Genomic DNA, 18,638 nt, shown 5'->3' on the forward strand with positions numbered 1-18,638 from the left:
ATCATGGTGCAGTCCATGAGGTAGATGTGTGACCTGGAGCATACAGAGTTAGCAGTGTAGCCCAAAGTGCAGAAAAATCCTTTCAGTGGATCAGAGATATGCCATGAGGGTTCTTAGCAGCTGGCAAATGTCAGATGCCAATGTCTGTGAATGTGGGGTGAATGTGGCTGGTGCTCATGGAATGTGTTTGTGCTTGGTTTCCAATGAGGAGGTCGTTTGGAGCAAGTGGCGAACTGAAGTCACCAGGTATCTGCTCTGATTTGCATGTCAAGTTTTCCCAACATCAAGCTTGTTTAGTGAGTTTGTTAAGATGGGATTCTGAATATTACTGAGACAAGGTGTGGCATTTACAAAATGTTTAACAATCAATAATGAGTGTCGATTGACAGCTTGCTGCTGCCGAGCAAGAATCTTGCCATGCCACTTGTGAAAAGCCTAAAAGATGGAGTGAGATGATCTTGACATCGAGATGGGCCTCACTGTACTTATTGCCCGATTCTGGCATGCATCATGCCATAGGCCACATCAATCAGAACTCATTATGCTCCACTCATTTTTGGAGACATCCTCTTTCTATTATTCTCTTGCTTCTTAGAATAGTACTATCTGGGCATCACTGTAGCATCATAATCCAGAGGTATTTGACGTCCATGCACTTACCTGCACTATCAGTTCAATGACATAATAACATGGGTATAGCAGGATAGGTGCAATCTGTGGAACACTTAAATGGTGTGCAGAAGGTTACTAAACAGCAGTAAACTGGACTGTAGCTCTGAACCATACTGCCCTGTAAGAAGTCAATCATTAATGCAAGAGACACTTGAATACAAAGTATTCTTGAGAGATATCCATCTGTATCATCTAATGATTCCTTTTTCAATTTTACCCGGGATTCCAGTTATCCACAAAAGTATTGAGTGCATTCAACAGGCCATTGGTAGCCTGAATGGTGTAAATCAAAATATGTTTTTCAGAACTGTCTGTAAATATTCTGAGGAAAGGACAAATCTACCCCAGCTTAAAAAAAAGGATCTGCTCTTCCTGTCTAGCCTAAGCAGTAAATTCAGATGGACCTACTTGACTGGAAAGACAATGTTTATCTTTTTTTATAGACAGTTTCACAGAAGGAGCACAACTTACTCACACCAAAATATACTGAATAATGTCTAAAATCAGTATGTGTGTGTCACAGAATAACTTGTCAGGTAATGGATCACAATGTTGACCCCTGCACTTTGATATATTTTTAACATAATTGGATTTATTTACATTACAAGCAACCTCAATTATCTTTAATAGTATGGAGAACAGGTCAGAAAGTAATCTCCAACTGTAGTGTGATAATATTTTGGCAAATGGATACGACCTGTATAGCTATTAATGGTAAACAATTAGGAATGTCTCTAGCATCCTTTTAGTAAACCTTAATCCGAACTGAGCAATATTGGTCAGCTTCAGTGAAGGAACAAATCACGTCAACTGAGTTGTTAATTTGCAATATTGAGGAAGGGCGCTTCTAAGATTAACAGGAAACCATGTGAAGAAATAATCTCAATAGTGAACATCAAAATTGAAGCTATTGTGAGATATGTGGTGTCTTCACCTCTGTTGTTATTAAAAACCAAAGCTTGGGGACTGGAATAGATTTCATCGTGAAAGGACCGATGTGACTCAACACTATTAAACCATTACTGCAGGTATTGAAACTCCCTGTAAAACAGCAAAATCAAATGTGGTTTTAAGATATATTGAGATGGGACTAGCTTACACTCATTATGGGAGACTGTATGCATCATCAAATTTGCATTTGAAACTATAACAATACTGTTGGTGCAAATAGTTTCACTTTGCATAGATACAAAAATGTTGTATGTCAGGGCTAGACTTTATTTGGAATTGCACAGTGGGGGCTGTATCCTCCAGGGAATCGCTGTCTGCTTTGCTCCAAAATTAAATCTGGTACTGACCGTGCTAGTGTTTGTGAAAAGCAAAACCGTTTTTGTACCAATGTTGTCATTGATGTGTAACTGCAGCCTAGACTTATACAAGTAGTCTTTTGTAGCATGTGGAAGGATTTTCATTGAACTTACTTCATCAGTGAACATAAACCTGTCTGGGTCAATAATAAAGTAACTTAAAATCATGTTGTCCAGTACTTTAGCTAAAAGCCATATATGGCTAATTGGAAATCCAGATATAGGTAATTGCAGTTTGATTAGTAAGTCATAATTGAGGCTTGTGGCAAATGGTACTGATCTGCCTCTGAGCTGGGAGGTCATCGGTTCAATAATAATAGAGGCAGTCGTTGGTCACGTGATCTCTAAGTACCAAAAACTTTCATGCACTTACCCCCAAACTCCGGATTCCTCAACCGTTCCAGAAACTTCCATCGGCCTCCGAAACCAGTCCGGCGCCATTACACACGCGGCCGCTACAGCGCCCGCGGCAATAGCCGCAGACGCTGCCGCCGATGACGTCACTTCCGCCCCCACCGACCTCGCAACTTCATGATCGCGGCCCAAACAACCGCCTCCGGGATCGCCGCACAGACAACCTGCTCTGCGATCGTCATGAAGACAATCGCCAACAGATTGGCGACCTCTGCGGCTATGGGGAAGAACTCTGTCTGCGTGGTCGCCGCAGCTACTTCCGCCCCCAGTGACGTCAGCAATCTACGTTTGGACCGCATCGCCGCATGTGTCTCCGCCCCCCCGCCGCGTTCCGTCACCACGCCTAACCCCGCCCCCCCGCCGCGTTCCGTCACCACGCCTAACCCCGCCCCCCGTCGCGTTCCGCCACCACGCCTAACTCCGCCCCCCAGCCGAGTTCCGTCACCGCGCCTAACCCCGCCCCTACGCCGCGTTCCGCCACCACGCCTAACTCCGCCCCCCGGCCGAGTTCCGTCACCGCGCCCAACCCCGCCCCCACGCCGCGATCCGTCACCGCGCCTAACTCCGCCCCCCGGCCGAGTTCCGTCACCGCGCCTAACCCCGCCGGTCTCCATCACCATGTCCAACTCCGCCCCCAAGCCGACCTCTGTCCCCGCCCCCAGGCCTAACCCCGCTCCCACATCCAGCTCCAGCCCCACACCAGGTCCGAGCTCCCCGCCCTGCCGTGTGTTCACCATCCCTCCAGACTTGCCCCTCTCTGAGGATGAAAGATCAGTCCTCAGCAGAGGTCTCACCTTCGTTCCCACACGTTCTCGGGTCAATGAATTCAATACACGGAGTGACACCGAACAATTCTTCCGCCGCCTTCGCCTCCGTGCCTTCTTCTTCAATCAAGACTCTCGCCCACCCTCTGACGACCCCTTCTCCCACCTCCAACACACCCCGTCCACCTGGACACCCCGTGCTGGCCTCCTACCTGCCCTCGACCTCTTCATAGCAAACTGCCGCCGCGATATTAACCGCTACCTGAACTCCCCCACCCCTCCCACCCACTCCAACCTCTCACCCTCTGAACGCGCAGCCCTCCACTCCCTCCGTTCCAACCCCAACCTCACCATCAAACCAGCTGACAAGGGAGGCGCAGTAGTAGTTTGGCGCACTGACCTTTACACCGCTGAGGCCAAACGCCAGCTCGCAGATACCTCCTCCTACCGTCCCCTTGACCATGACCCCACCCCCCACCACCAAACCATCATCTCCCAGACCGTCCATAACCTCATCACCTCAGGGGACCTCCCATCCACCGCCTCCAACCTCATAGTCCCACAACCCCGCACCGCCCGTTTCTACCTCCTGCCCAAAATCCACAAACCTGACTGCCCCGGACGACCCATCGTCTCAGCCTGCTCCTGCCCAACCGAACTCATCTCGGCATACCTCGACACGGTCCTGTCCCCATTAGTCCAAGAACTCCCCACCTACGTTCGTGACACCACCCACGCCCTCCACCTCCTCCAGGATTTCCGCTTCCCCGGTCCCCAACGCCTCATCTTCACCATGGACATCCAGTCCCTGTACACCTCCATCCCCCATCACGAAGGACTCAAAGCACTCCGCTTCTTCCTTTCCCGCCGTACCACCCAGTACCCTTCCACCGACACCCTCCTTCGACTGACCGAACTGGTCCTCACCCTGAACAACTTTTCTTTCCAATCCTCCCACTTTCTCCAAACAAAAGGAGTAGCCATGGGCACCCGCATGGGCCCCAGCTATGCCTGCCTCTTCGTAGGGTATGTGGAACAATCCATCTTCCGCAACTACACTGGCCCCACCCCCCATCTTTTTCTTCGCTACATTGATGACTGTATCGGCGCTACCTCGTACTCCCACGAGGAGGTTGAACAGTTCATCCACTACACTAACATCTTCCACCCCGACCTCAAATTCACCTGGACAGTCTCGGACTCCTCCCTCCCCTTCCTAGACCTTTCTGTTTCTATCTCAGGCGACCGAATCAACACGGACATCTACTACAAACCAACCGACTCCCACAGCTACCTGGACTACACCTCCTCCCATCCTGCCCCCTGTAAAAACGCCATCCCATTCTCCCAATTCCTTCGTCTCTGCCGCATCTGCTCCCAGGAGGACCAGTTCAAAATACGTACAACACAGATGGCCTCCTTCTTCAAGGACCGCAATTTCCCCCCCGACGTGGTCGACGGTGCCCTCCACCGCATCTCCTCCACTTCCCGCTCCTCCGCCCTTGAGCCCCGCCCCTCCAACCGCCACCAGGACAGAACCCCACTGGTCCTCACCTACCACCCCACCAATCTCCATGTACAGCGCATCATCCGCCGTCACTTCCGCCACCTCCAAACAGACCCCAGCACCAAGGATATATTTCCCTCCCCTCCCCTATCAGCTTTCCGTAGAGACCACTCCCTCCGCGACTCCCTTGTCAGATCCACACCCCCCACCGACCCAACCACCACTCCCGGCACCTTCCCTTGCAACCGCAGGAGGTGCAACACTTGCGCCCACACCTCCCCCCTCACTTCTCTCCAAGGCCCCAAGGGAAACTTCCATATCCGCCACAGATTCACCTGCACCTCCACCCACATCATCTACTGCATCCGCTGCAGCCGGTGTGGCCTCCTCTATATTGGGGAGACAGGCCGCCTACTTGCGGAGCGATTCAGAGAGCACCTCTGGGCCACCCGGACGAACCAACCCAACCAACCTGTGGCACAGCATTTCAACTCCCCCTCCCACTCCACCGAGGATATGCAGGTCATTGGACTCATCCACCGCCAAACCACAACAACCCGACGGTCGGAGGAGGAGCGTCTTATCTTCCGACTGGGAACCCTCCAACCGCAGGGGATGAACTTGGACTTCACCAGTTTCTTCATCCCCCCTCCCCCCACCTTGTCTCAGCCGGATCCCTCCAGCCCGGCACCGCCTTCCTGACCTGCAGTCTTCTTCTTGACCTCTCCGCCTCCATCCTACTCCGACCTATCACCCTCACCTTGACCTCTTTCCACCTATCACATTTCCAACTCCCCTCCTCCAAGTCCCTCCTCCCTACCTTTTATCTTCTCCTGCTGAACACTCTCTGCTCATTCCTGAAGAAGGGCCTGTGCCCGAAACGTCGAATCTCCTGTTCCCTGGATGCTGCCTGACCTGCTGTGCTGTTCCAGCAATAAAGTTTCAACTTTGATCTCTATTCACCCCCTTTTTTATTGATGCTGCACTTCTCCCATTTGCACTGCATGCCTTATACCTGTATTAATGTTACCTTTCAGAATTTGTACATTTTCAATGGGAGAACAGAGATCTATTTTCTGCAGTTAATGTGTGAGCTACAAACTAGCTTCATCAACATAATTCATGAACAGAACTGGAGAGAATGAATATGAGTAATCACTTGGCTATGCAAGTGTTAATTTGCTGCACCAGCTGAATATTGCTCAGCAAAGCCTGAGGGCTGATCTATCCATCTGAAGATTTTATTGATTCTTTTGGACAAACATGAAAAGGCCTCAGGGTTCTGTGTCTAATTGAGGGGTGAATATCACTAGGCTCTTTTTATAAGACTTTGAAGTATTACATGGGTTAGATTTTGGCAAATTATTTTCAATGTTAAACACAAGGTGACACTGAGATACACAAACATGCATGTATGAGAGGGTAATATTGGTGCTGATGAAAAGACATGCCACTTGCAGATTGCCTGCTGTTCAGGAGACAACAAGCTGGGCACATACAGTATGGGCCAGAGATGTTAAGTTGAGATTGAGTTATGTTTCTAAGCATCACTCCCTTTCTAGTTGTCCAGAGTTACAATGGACATAAGGTAAGTATACTTTATTGAACAATAATAACCTTTTTTTTTCAAGAAAGATAAAACTGTAATCTCACCATTAATGACTAGATACTGGACTAGCCAGTTTTAAGTACAGTGGCTACAAGAGCAGGTTAGAGGCTAAGAACTCTGCCACAACTAACACACTCCCTATCCACTATCTGCAAGACACAAATCAGGAGTGTGATGGGATACTCCCCACTTACCTAGATGGGTCAGCTCCAGAAACAATCAAGAAGCTTAACACCATTCAGGACAAAGCAGTCCACTTGACTAGAACTCCATCCAAAAACATCGAATCCCTCCACAAGTGATGTTACCATCAATGTGTACTATCTACAACATACACTGCAGAAACTCATCAAAGCTTCTTTGGTAGCATCTTCTAAACCCAGAAACCTCCCATCTAGAAGGACAAGGGCAGCAGATGCATGGGAACACCATCACCTGCAAGTTCCCCTCTGAGCCACACACCATCCTAATTTGGAAATATATCATCATTCTTTCAGTGTCACTGGGTCAAAATCCCAGCATTGTTGCTATACCTACATAAATGGACTGCAGCAGACCAAGAAGACAACTCACCACCATCTTCTTAAGGGTAACTAGGGACAGGCAGCAAATGCTGACCCAGCCTATGAATAAAAAGAAACTGCTAATAATGTTCAAGAGATGTGCTCTCTTGGCCACAAAGCCCTCCTCAGGTTTTAGCCTACCCCAGAAACAATGGTATACAGTGAACCATTTCAGAACCTTGCACAGCAAATGCAGTGATTTCTTGAACCTTTGAAAGATGGTAGACAACAAACACTATAACTGTGAGCACCTTGTGCAAACTATGGATTTCATTGTAACTGGGTGCCCAGGGCTTTTCTGGTGCAGCGGTAGTGTCCCTACCTTTGAGCCACTGTTCCAGCAGGGTGTAATAGCATCCCTGAACAGATTGATTAGAAGTTATCTAAATCAATGTCCACTTCACTTGTTGCTAGGGAGTATCTTAGACTTACACCTAACTACTTGTGAAGTTACCAACTGGCTCACTAATTGTATTTTGATATCTGAATATTAGTAGTTATTTATATTTTGTACATATTGATCTCTATTATATATTCTTAAATATATGTGCACTATAAATGTGTCTATTATACATTCTGATTTACACATTTGCAGCTTTTGTATATTGTTTTATATGTGTTATACTTTGATGCATACTTGCAGTGAGGGTTAATTAGCTCAGTTGGCTGGACAGCTGGTCAATATCATAGAGTGGTGCCAACAGTACAGGCTCAGTTCCTGCACTGGCTGAGTTTACCATGGTGGTCCTGCATGATCAACCTTTACCTGAGGTGTGGTGAGCCTCTGGTTAAAGCTCACTTCTAGTTGTCGGTCTCTGTGTGAGAGAACAGTCATCTCGGATGATGGTGACTTTAACTTTAGATACTATATATCCATAGAATAGACTTGGTATAATCATGATTTACACATGAAATGCTAACCTATTAGATATTAATATAAATGTTGTGCACTTCCAGCACCTGCTGTTTTTTATTGTAGGCTTCCAGCACTTGGAACTTTTTAAAATCATAGGAATGATGAAGAGCTTGTGCTTGAAATGTCAACTTTCCTGCTCCTCGGATGCTGCCTGACCAGCTGTGCTTTTCCAGCATCACATGTTTTGGTTCTCAGACAGAGTAGAAATAATCCAAGCAAAAGGACATTTAAATAAGAATGCAGAAAATAAGATAAGTAATGGTGCTTTATTAGACAGATCACTCATATACACGCAACAGGAATCCATGTTGAACTATAATATCTTGAATGACATAGAAATATTTTCCGTAAGAAAGCAAATTTATAATGAACAAAGACTTAATAAAATCATTTGAATATCAAAATTATTTTAATTTTTAAATGATTGAAAAATACCACAGACAATCATGCAGGTAATGATGTTTATCACACTAACATTTAATTGTAAACACTTACATAAATAAATCTGGGAAGTTGTGGAAATTTCAGCCAGACCAACTTCAATTCGTTTCCAAGATAAGCCTACTAGTAATAGTTAACACACAAGGCTTTCTTTTCTTATATTCCCGCCTCTCCCCCCAAACTTTTAAAAACACTTTGCCTTCTTCAAAACCTCATGTTTTCACCTCAACCCACCTTCAGCCAGGAAAGCAGGATGAATAGAACCACAACTCACTACATTGCAAAGTTCATCCTGGAGTTAATGCAATACAGGCGCCACAGAGACAGTGTATAAAAGAGCAAAATGGGAAAGTGTAAAAGAGAAAAAGGCACTCACACAATAAATAGCAACAGAGAATGAGATAGAGATGGAGAGAGAACTTGGCAATGCAACCATATATTTCTCCCTTTCACCCCGAAAATACCAGCACAGTCTCCAATAAGTATTTAAAGTACTAACAGGGAAACAAAACTTTGGATTGCTAAAGTTTGTATTGCAGCAGTTTTTTTCTGTAGCATAAACAAACATGGCAGCAAATTGGCAGAGTTTAAAAACAGGGTGTTCCTGCCTTGCCCCAAAACTCTCACCAAAGTGCCAATTTGTGCACTTGAAATTTTCTGTAACAATAATCATATCCATGTTCTCAACTGAAAGAAGTAATACGTACAATGTTGTGCGTGTATATCTGCATGAGTATAACAGAGTAAATGTGTATACAAGTGTTCAGGAAAGTACTCATCCTGTCAGTTGCCACAATTTACAATCTTGGTCTGGTACTTTTCCCCATCTTGTTTTTAAGGGTGAACTTGCAGAGCAGTACTTAGCAACCATATGGAAATGTTTCATGTTAATGGGGGCAGCGTGCTGTAATAAAGTGTAAACAGAATAGTTGAAAAAACGGGAATTAAGCTTAGTGTGTTACACCTTTTAATGCACTCAACAGTTCAGAAATTTTTCAGAATATGCTTTTGCGGTCTTCTTAAGCCTGCATGTAAGATCTTTGCAATATATCCTGACCCAGCTTGGCACATTTTATGATATTTAATTACTTTATACTCAAAACACTTCTCTGAAAATTATCAGGTAACATTATTGAGTATGTGAAAAATAATGTGAAATAAATTTCAACATTCCCTACAGTACTGAAAGTTCAAGTGCTGGCTAAAAGATGCCATAGAACTTCTCAGAATCAATTTTGTAGGATCTGTATCTGGGATTGAGTCCATATCTTGCTCAATGTAAGAGCACAATTGGAGATTGACACATCAGTTACGTGATTTAAGCAAGCCTTTTATTTTAGTGGTATCTGACATGGTAGATCTCTTGGACCCTGATTATTGGTGAAAATAATAGAGAATCTTTCCTCGCAAAATACTATGTATTTCAAAATCTCTCCCCACACAGTGGATCGGGACAAAAGAAAGATTGCTGCATATTGTAGTTATTTATCCCCAAGTAACACTCCCCTTTAAATGTCAGCTCCTGGAACTATCACACCTTGAATTTTCAATAGATTCTTCTGTTTGTTATAATCTAACATTGACGTACCAGAATTGTAATGTTGTTTCAACTCTCGGAATGACAACATGTAGGTTACATACCATATGCACTAACAATGAGAAACCAGTGGGACTGAACTTCATCTGATACATTCAACGCTCACAGTCTACAGTGGGACATTTATAGAGTCAGAGTCATACAACATGGAAACAGGCCCTTTTGCCTAAATCATCCAGACCAGATTTCCCAAACCGAACTAGTCCCATTTGCCTGTATTTGGCCCATATCCCTCTAAACCTTTCTTATCCATGTACCTATTTAAATGTTGTAATTGTACCTGCCTCTACTGTTTCTTCTGTCAGCTCGTTCCATACAAGCACCACTCTCTGTGTGAAAAAGTTCCACCTCGGATCTCTTTTGAATCTTTCTCCTCTCACCTTACACCTAGGCCCTCTAGCTTTGGACTCCCCTAACTCTAGGGAAAAGACCTTGTCTACTCACCTTATCTATACTCCTCATGATTCTATAAACCTCTTTAAGATCACCCCTCAGTCTCCTATGCTTCAGGGAAAAAGTTCCAGCCTATCCAGCCTCTCCTTATAACTCCAACCTTCCAGTCTCAGTTACATCATTGTGAATCTTTTTTTTGCACCCTTTCCAGTTTAATAGCATCCTTCCTATAGTAGGGTGACTAGAATTGTATGCAGTCCTCCAAACGTGGCCTTTCAAATGTCTTGTACAGCTGTAACATGGCATTCCAACTCCTGTACTCAATGTTCTGATCATTACCCTGTCTACCTGTGGCACCACTTTGAAGGAACTATGTACTTGCACACCTAGGTCTCTCTGTTTGACAACACTCCCTAGGGCCTACCATTAACTGTGTTAAGTCCTGTCCTGGTTTGTCTTACCAAAAATGCAACACCTTATATGGAGTCGTTGGCAATTGACTTTTTGTTCCTCTTGCAATTTATTGGTCTCTTTGTTTTCTAATTATAATCCCAAGTGTGTGAATTCCAAAAGGATTACTCTACAACTCAGTAACAGAATTGGAACTTCAGATAGCATTTTGCCAAAATAACGTGTTAACTTGCACATCTGTGAATTCCATGTTAGGTTACAATTAGGTGACTAGTATTTGCAGACATCAGTTTTGATTCTGGGACCACAAAAATTTGGGCTTTGATTATTTGTACAAGGTCTCTGAAAATTCATTTGACTGTTTGTTTTATGCAAATCAGATATTACAATTGTTTCCTGAATTGTCACCTGATAATTCAGAAAAAGCCAACAAGTTGCAATACATTTCAAGTAAACTAGATAATATAAATAAACTAATTCAAAAATGAGACTAAACCAATTCAAGACAATAAGCTAAATGTAACTATCACATGCATGTGAATAGGGCCACTTGTCATTCTGTACTGCAATTTGACCTTACAGCCATGGCAACAGAATATCTAGTACTGTACACAGTAACATTCTATGCATGAGATCATCACAAGATATACAAGCTGATTACATGTATAGATATGAATACTCTCGCACATTATACTTCAGTCATTGGATCAGTGTTTTTGACACCATGAAAATAAAATGCAAATAAGAAGGGATAATCTCCCTAATCTTGGATGTAAGGTCAATAAGTTGAGCCTTTATACAATTATTTGAAAGCAAAACAAAAATGACTTTCTGTCCACAAGGTAAATTTCACCAGTTTTCCGCTGGAACTTTAAAGGAAAATCCATGTAAATCTTGCAAAAATGATGTAAATTGCACTGCGGAAGTTGTAGTTGGTGATCAGACAAATTCACGCACAGATTAATGGCAAATTACAATTTCTGTTCTTTGCAGAGTTCATGGAATCTTAGAAATTTCAGCACAGAAGGAAGCCACTTGGTCCATCAGGTATGTGCTAGCTCTACATTTTCTTGCTCTTGCCCTTTACCCGTTTTAACAATTTTCTTCAAATTATAATTTTTTTCAAGTATCATATTGCAGCTTCAATCAATACTTGCGGCATTGCAACCCATATTCTAATAATCCCTTGCACCCCTTAATCTCCCTTTTTGTATTTATTATCACAAGGCAAGCAATGAAATTTTTCTTGAAAATTCTTTCATAATTTTGGACACTTCTATTTTATAAACTCTCACCTTCACTTCTGTATTCAGTGAATTCAGGCCTAGATCTTCAAGTCAACCATAACATTTTAGCCGTGGCATCAACAGAATGAATTCATGTTGTAATGTTTCCATTGCTTCAATATCATTCCTACAATGGGGTGTTCACCACTCCATAAAACTGCACATGCAGCCTCCCCAATATCTTGCACAGTTTTTTTGTATTCGATGTGCCTTTGGAGAAAACCTAGAATCTCAACATTCAATTAGATCAGTACTGGCAGTAATACTAAAATTCAACATCAAACATAGAGTAAATGAGTACTTGGAATAAAATAAGCTGATGAAAGCAAATTAACATAGTTCTGTGACAGATAGCTCACATCGAACCAACACTGGAGTAATTTGACAGAGTGACTCAGATGGTGGCTAGAAGAGTATAAATAGATGTTCTAAACTGAATTTTTTTAAGCCCCTGCACAAGGTATTGCTAACTAAATCGGACGAGCATGGAATTGGAGATAGCCTTATTATATGGATAGGAAACTGACTGGGAGGTAAATCAGTACTGAGGGCCTAGGTTTTCAAATTTGCCTTTAGTTTTGGAATAAAGGAGGGCATATCTAAATGTTCAGATGACACTGGGCTGGAAGACATAGTGAAATGTGAAGAAAAGGAAATTGCAAAAGGACCACAAATTGTATGCTTGAGTAGTTCAATGGCAGGTGTAATAAAGTGCAAGGTAGTACTTTACGGATGCAAAGAATGGAGTAAAATCTAAATGATAAAGCAAAGTACTTTGGTATCCTAGTGGTCATTAAAAAAACTTGCTAAGAGCTGTGAAGGAGCTCAAAAAGCCAATAGATTGCTGGGCATCATCTCAAGTGATTCAGAATATAAAAGCAAGGAGGTACCATTGCAGTTATCAAGTGCCGGTTAGACCTTATTTGAATACTGTGTTCTGTTCTCAGAGTACACCTTAAGATGGATGTACTGCCACTGAGGAAAGTCCAGTAATGATTCATCAAGGTACTAAATGGGATGAAAAAATAATTATAATGAGCAACTAAGTAAACTTGAGTTATCTCCCCTGGAATATAAGGATGTTACAGTGTTTAAAAAAACTGAGAGAATTAGCATGAAACATAGAAGGAATGAGTTATTCCTTGAGTTGGGGAACCTAGAACAAAGGGACATATTTTGAGCTAAATTGCTCTAAAAATACAATCTAGGGAGAATGACCAATAACATGTATGTTATTCCTCACAATTTGCTATGTCCACATCCTATGAATGAATAATTTGGTATCATCAGATTTTGTTGTTGATCCCTCTTGTATGGCCACTTTTAAATCCTTTATCTGTATGTAGAACAAGATAGTACCACCAAAGATCCCTTGAGCATCCCATTAACAACATAAAATCCAATTACTTCTATGCTCTGTTTTCTATCCATAAACCATTTCTCTATCCACGCCACACTTGCCATTAATAGCATAGGCCTTATTTTCACAAGTTTTACATGTGTTACTTTATAAAATATTTTCAAAGTTCAAATATGTCAGCTCATTATTTACCTATCTATAAATTTGGTAATTTCCTCAAAAGACTTAAATTAGTCAAACATGACCTGGTTTTTACTGTGCTGACTGTCCTTGATTAGCCCATCACTTTTGAAGTGCTTCCTAATTTTAATAGTTTCTAGCAGTAGTAGGAGGAAAACTAGAATACAGTTTAGCATAATTATTTAATATCGCAGTACAAGTGACCCAGTGGCATTTAGTATCATGAGCTGAGGGAAAAATCAGTACAGAAATAGTAGTTAATTCTCTATTAGCATGTGGAATATAGTAAAGGAAACAAGTTGTGTTTCTTTTTAAAAGGGAAAGGAAAATGGTTAGCAAGTGAGACTGGCTTCAGAATCAAATTGTTTGGGGAAGCAATTGTTCAGAATCTAGTCAGTGAAAGAATTACTTTAATGACATTTAAATTAAAACTATTCAGTATTTTACATCAATGTATAGAAAAATTGTTTGGTACTGGATGTGGGATAGACAATTACAACATGGTGAATATTTATTTGCTGAATGTTAACAATTCCCCATTTAATTGTCCTAAAGTAAAAGACGCACTTATGTGATCTTGCTATTTCAATAAATTGCTAAGTAATTATTCATTCACAGGATGTGGGCATTGCTGGTTGGACCAGCATTTATTGCCCAGAGAGTAGTGTCCAGAGGGTAGTTAAGAGTCAACCACATTGCTGTGGGTCTGGACTACTTCCCTAAGGGACATTAGGTTTTTCCTAACAATTGACAATAGTTTCATGGTCATCATTAGGCTCCCAACTCCAGATTTTTATTGAATTCAAGTCTGCCATAGCAGGATTCAAACTTGAGTTCCCAGAAGGTTACCTGGGACTCTGGATTAATAGTTTAGTGATAATGCCAATAGGCCATCACCTCCCCACTAAATAGCCACCAAGGTACAATGCCAGAGCTTTATAACATACACTGGGGCAATACAATCTCTCAACACTGTTTGAAGATAGATATTGACACCAGTGTCCATTTATATATTAGAAGAGAGACACTTCAGTAAATTACCTCTCAAAATGGGGAAATATTTGTTTTCCTTTGTAATTAATGACCCATAAAGAAAACCTCAGAACACAGAACTTCAAAATGTGGCATTTGCAAAAATGCATTTTTGTTAGTCATTAATTATAGAGGAAAGCTCACAGCATTTTTTTGTTCAGGAAATTTTTTCCCCCCTGCTCCTTGTCCATCCCTGCAGTTACGTAACTTTCACCAAAATGGATTATTAGATTACATGAGCATCACAGGATTGCAGTTCTAGCCTGTTTCCTTCTCACAAAGAAAATAACACACCTTCCAAAGGATTAGCAATCGAATGGCAGCATCACTTCAATTAATGGTGCCAGTATTATTTTGCTGAAGAGATTTTTATCAATCCTTTGGTCAGCAGATGACCCTTCATTATTATTCATAACTGCTCTTAACATCGCAATCTGAGAGCTTTTCCTTTGTCCAATAAATTTTCACAATAGGAAACCATTCTTGGCACCCATTCTCAGCACAGAGCACTCTTGGGTCAGCTTTATCACAGCTAGCTGCTGTGTGAAGTTCCAACAATGTACTAACCTGAGTAGATCACCCTGTGCCAATGTGCCATTTTATTCACCAGCAACCCCAATGGCTAATTTGGTAAGATGGCCAAAATATTAATAATATTATAATATTAAAATACTGATAATACATCCACTGGGAAGTATTTGAAGATGGACCTAGTACATTAAACTCTGGTGCACAACAGATAGCGATGACGTTTAAACCCATCAGTCTGTGGTGAGGTTGAGTCCACATTTCAGGGGTGAAAGGATATATCTAGCCAATTTGTATCACCCAACCATTACCATCGGAGAGCTTTGGTGATTGGAATGCTTCATTCAAAACTATTTGGTTAGTCTTGACCCAGTTGAAATAATAATTAAAATATATAGAACATCACAGGTTTCAATGCAATTTTAGTGACAAACAAGACAAAATCATAGTGTGGTGCCCAAATCTGCTAATAGCATCTCCACTGTATCCAGTAGTTGCTCTCAGCCAGTGCAAAACATCCACTGAACAATATTTACCTTGTGTGGGAGAAATTATGAAAATTAAACTATAATGGGAACTTTATATTTGAGGGTATTATGGGAGCTGTACTGAAATTCTCAAATCAAATGACGCAGGGAACTGCAGAGTATTAAAGAGCTCTGGGAAGGCTAGTAGCTGCTTTCCCTTTAAGTATGATCATAGTTTTCAACCAAATGTGCAGAGAAAGAAGAAAGCATGTTAATAGCGCAATAAATCTTAAAGTATGACATTGATAGTAGCATGGAAAAAAATCCACTTGTTCAAGGATCAATCTCAATATATTTAATCCTTGACCATTCATAGGTAGAAAGTTTCAATTTCAACAGGCAGTTTCTATTCGTCACAGTGTGCAACATTCTGAGTATCAGAATTCAGTTGATTCCCTAAAATCTCTTGTTTTGATGTTTTTCTATACAAAACATAAACATATATTTTATTTGGATGCTGTCAGACCTGCTATTGCTTTTTAAAGCATTTTGTCTTTATTTCAGATTCTCAGCATTTTAAGGTTTATTTCAAACAAACCATCTTTACGGTTACTGTAATCTTGCCATTATCAATATAGGATTTTGCTTTCCTTTTTCCTTAAAATTGGCTATTGATGGGACTGTAAATGTACTGAAGTGATCAAGTGAGAAAAGCCCTCTATTGGATTTTAGAAACTCTTATTTGTTGGCTTATTGAGTTCCACACATGAAGTTGTATGTATTCTGTCATGTATGGAAAAAAAAACATGTTGCTGCAGTAATCAAACTAAATAGATGATTTTGCGCTTAATTGGGCTCATGGCCGAGTAATAGATGCATTCAGCACATCTCAGGGAAAATACAGGCTGGCAATAGTGACACACAACCTCACTTTACATGCTACAAAGTAAGAAAAATCAGAGAATAAGAATCAATAAAAGCAATATTTTTGATCTAAAAACATTCTTGGATGTGCTGGAACTAACATTTCCTTTTTCATTCAATTAAATACAAGTGCAGCCAACTGTCTTTTCACTAGCATCTCTTATCATTTCAATCTAATAGCAGTTTCTTTTATTATTCTTGTCTTAGTGCCATCTTTTCAACAGAGGTGTTGTATTGTCAAACGTCTCCTGGGATGAGTGGATTCTCCTATGATAGATCACTGAGTACATTGGGTCTATATTACTGGAGTTTAGAAGAATGAAAGGTAATCTCATTGATACATAAGATTCTGAAGGGTTTTGTCAGGGTCGATACTAAGATTATCACCCCCTGGCCGGGGAATCTAAAACATGGGGGGAGATGGAGCACAGTCTCATGATAAGAGGCTGATCACTTCGGACTGAGATCAGATGAAATTTCTCCACTCGGGGGTAGTGATTCTTAAGAGTGGTTCACCTGAGGGGGTTGTGGATGCTCTGTTGTTCAACATAATTAAAGCTGAGATATCCAGATTTTTGGGACCGAGTTTGGAGGAAGGAAAGGATAAAAAAAATCTACAGCTCTTGAGATCCTAGGAAAGAATAGGTTTGCATAAAGGGCCAAGATAAATCTTGTTTTCAGCATAAGAGAGAGAGGATGATGTACTTCGAGCTGAGAAGGAATTCATAGTAGCATTAATAGAAGAAGGCTTTTTGGTGTTTATGGTGTTTCTGCTCTACATGAACTACCTCCCTCTCCCTTCATCCAATCTAATCATGTCATTGTTTTACCCTTTCTTCTTCAGATTCTTATCTCTCTTCCCTTTAACTGCATCTACACTATACATCTTAACTGCTCCCTACGGTTGCAAGCTCCCCATCCAAACAACTCACAAGACGAGGTTTATCCTGAATTCCCTCCTGGATTTATCAGTGACTATTTTTTATTGATGGCCTCTAGTTCATTTGTAGCTCAAGTGGAAGCGGAATAATTTTCTTTTGTCTATCCTATCAAAGTCTTTCATAGGGCTGGAGTTTCATCCTTGAGTTGGGCAGCAGGAGTCAGAAAATGTCCTGGCTGATGCACCTACCTCAGGCAAAAGTGCCCACAAGGATGGGATCTTCATGCCATGCTGGAGATGTTGGGTAGACGTAGGATTTGGCAGGTGCCGGCTGCAGTTGGGCCAGCCAACCTTGGAAAAACTTGCTTGTGCTGTCAGGTGGTGAGACAGTTTGTTTTAAATGACCCAACTCAGTGCTGTGCTTCAGTGATAATCAAAGCAGAAAGTCCCTCCAGCCCTCACCCCCTCATGCTCCCTCCATTCCCACACACTCCCTGTTTCCCCTCCATGTCTCCTTGGGTGTGGGCTTGTAACCTGATCCAGCCCACCTCCTGAAAAGTGCCTGGTGAAAATTGGAAAACCATAGGAACGGGGTTGAAAATCCCGGAATCAGTACTTGCTTGCCATTTTTAAAGGGATCCCAAGTCATCCTGACTCCCTGAAAATCCAAGCTATAATCTTAAAAGTCCTATATCAGAATAACCTGTCAGTCTTTTTTTTCTCTAGCCAGTTCAATTTTTCCTGATAGGCATAATCTCAGCTCTGGGATGATGCTGGTAAACCTCTGTTGCACTGTGATTTTTATAATAATATGGAAACCAGAACTGTTCACAGTACTCCAAGGATGTTCCAACCAAAGTTCAATACAAAATTAACATAACTTCTCTGCATTTCAATTCTATCCCTCTGGAGATGAGTGCCAGCAATTTTTGTTTTAGTAATGGCTTTAACAACCAGTGTCATGTTTTTAATGATTTCAATGTTTATATTCCAGATCACTGTTTCTCTCTGCCATTTAGACACTTATTTTCCAAGGAGTGTGTGGCCTCGATCAAAATTTAGTACCTTGTACTGATATATATTGAATTAATTTGCCAATCACTTGCTAACTCTGCAATTTTATTGATATATTCTTGTATTTTGTCACAACTCTCTATTGTATTTGCTATAGTCCCCAGTTTGGTGTCATTTGCAAATTGTGAAATTGTACTTCTGGTGCCTGTGTCCAAATCATTCAATAAAAATTGTGAACAGCGGGCCCGGTGCTGATCCTTGTGGAACATCACTTTCCATCATTTGCCAATCTGGGTAACTACTTAATCTCTACTTGTTATTTACTATTCATTCTTTTGACTCCACATGTTCTCCAAATCACCTATCAACCAAT

At 41.7% G+C, this 18,638-nt stretch overlaps 2 protein-coding genes across 7 annotated transcripts in view; one reads left to right on the forward strand and one right to left on the reverse strand.

Annotated features, from left to right (window-relative positions):
• The window catches only part of LOC148134655 (uncharacterized), a 268,788-nt gene that overhangs the window by 245,052 nt on the left and 5,098 nt on the right, over positions 1-18,638 (forward strand). For 3 of the 6 annotated variants that reach the window (XR_015755778.1, XR_015755775.1, XR_015755776.1), the window contains 3 exons: positions 11,588-11,641; positions 16,579-16,696; positions 18,246-18,559. Coding sequence is in view for 1 of the 6 variants with exons in the window: in XM_087985633.1 (XP_087841759.1) it covers positions 11,588-11,641; positions 18,423-18,559 (191 nt within the window). In the remaining 5 variants the exon portion in view is untranslated. The remainder of the gene's footprint in view (positions 1-11,587; positions 11,642-16,578; positions 16,697-18,245; positions 18,560-18,638) is intronic. The other 3 variants (XR_015755777.1, XM_087985633.1, XR_015755779.1) reach the window with 3 other exon arrangements.
• LOC122543345 (complement C1q-like protein 2) overlaps positions 8,538-18,638 on the reverse strand; it is a 71,107-nt gene continuing 61,006 nt past the window's right edge. The window contains exon 3 of the mRNA XM_087985630.1: positions 8,538-9,097. Coding sequence (XP_087841756.1) covers positions 9,076-9,097 — 22 coding nt within the window. The 3' untranslated portion in view covers positions 8,538-9,075. The remainder of the gene's footprint in view (positions 9,098-18,638) is intronic.

This window comes from Chiloscyllium plagiosum, unplaced genomic scaffold, assembly GCF_037043375.1.
Source record: "Chiloscyllium plagiosum isolate Xiang-an unplaced genomic scaffold, Cpla_swu_hap1 HiC_scaffold_53X, whole genome shotgun sequence".
NCBI lineage: Eukaryota > Metazoa > Chordata > Chondrichthyes > Orectolobiformes > Hemiscylliidae > Chiloscyllium > Chiloscyllium plagiosum.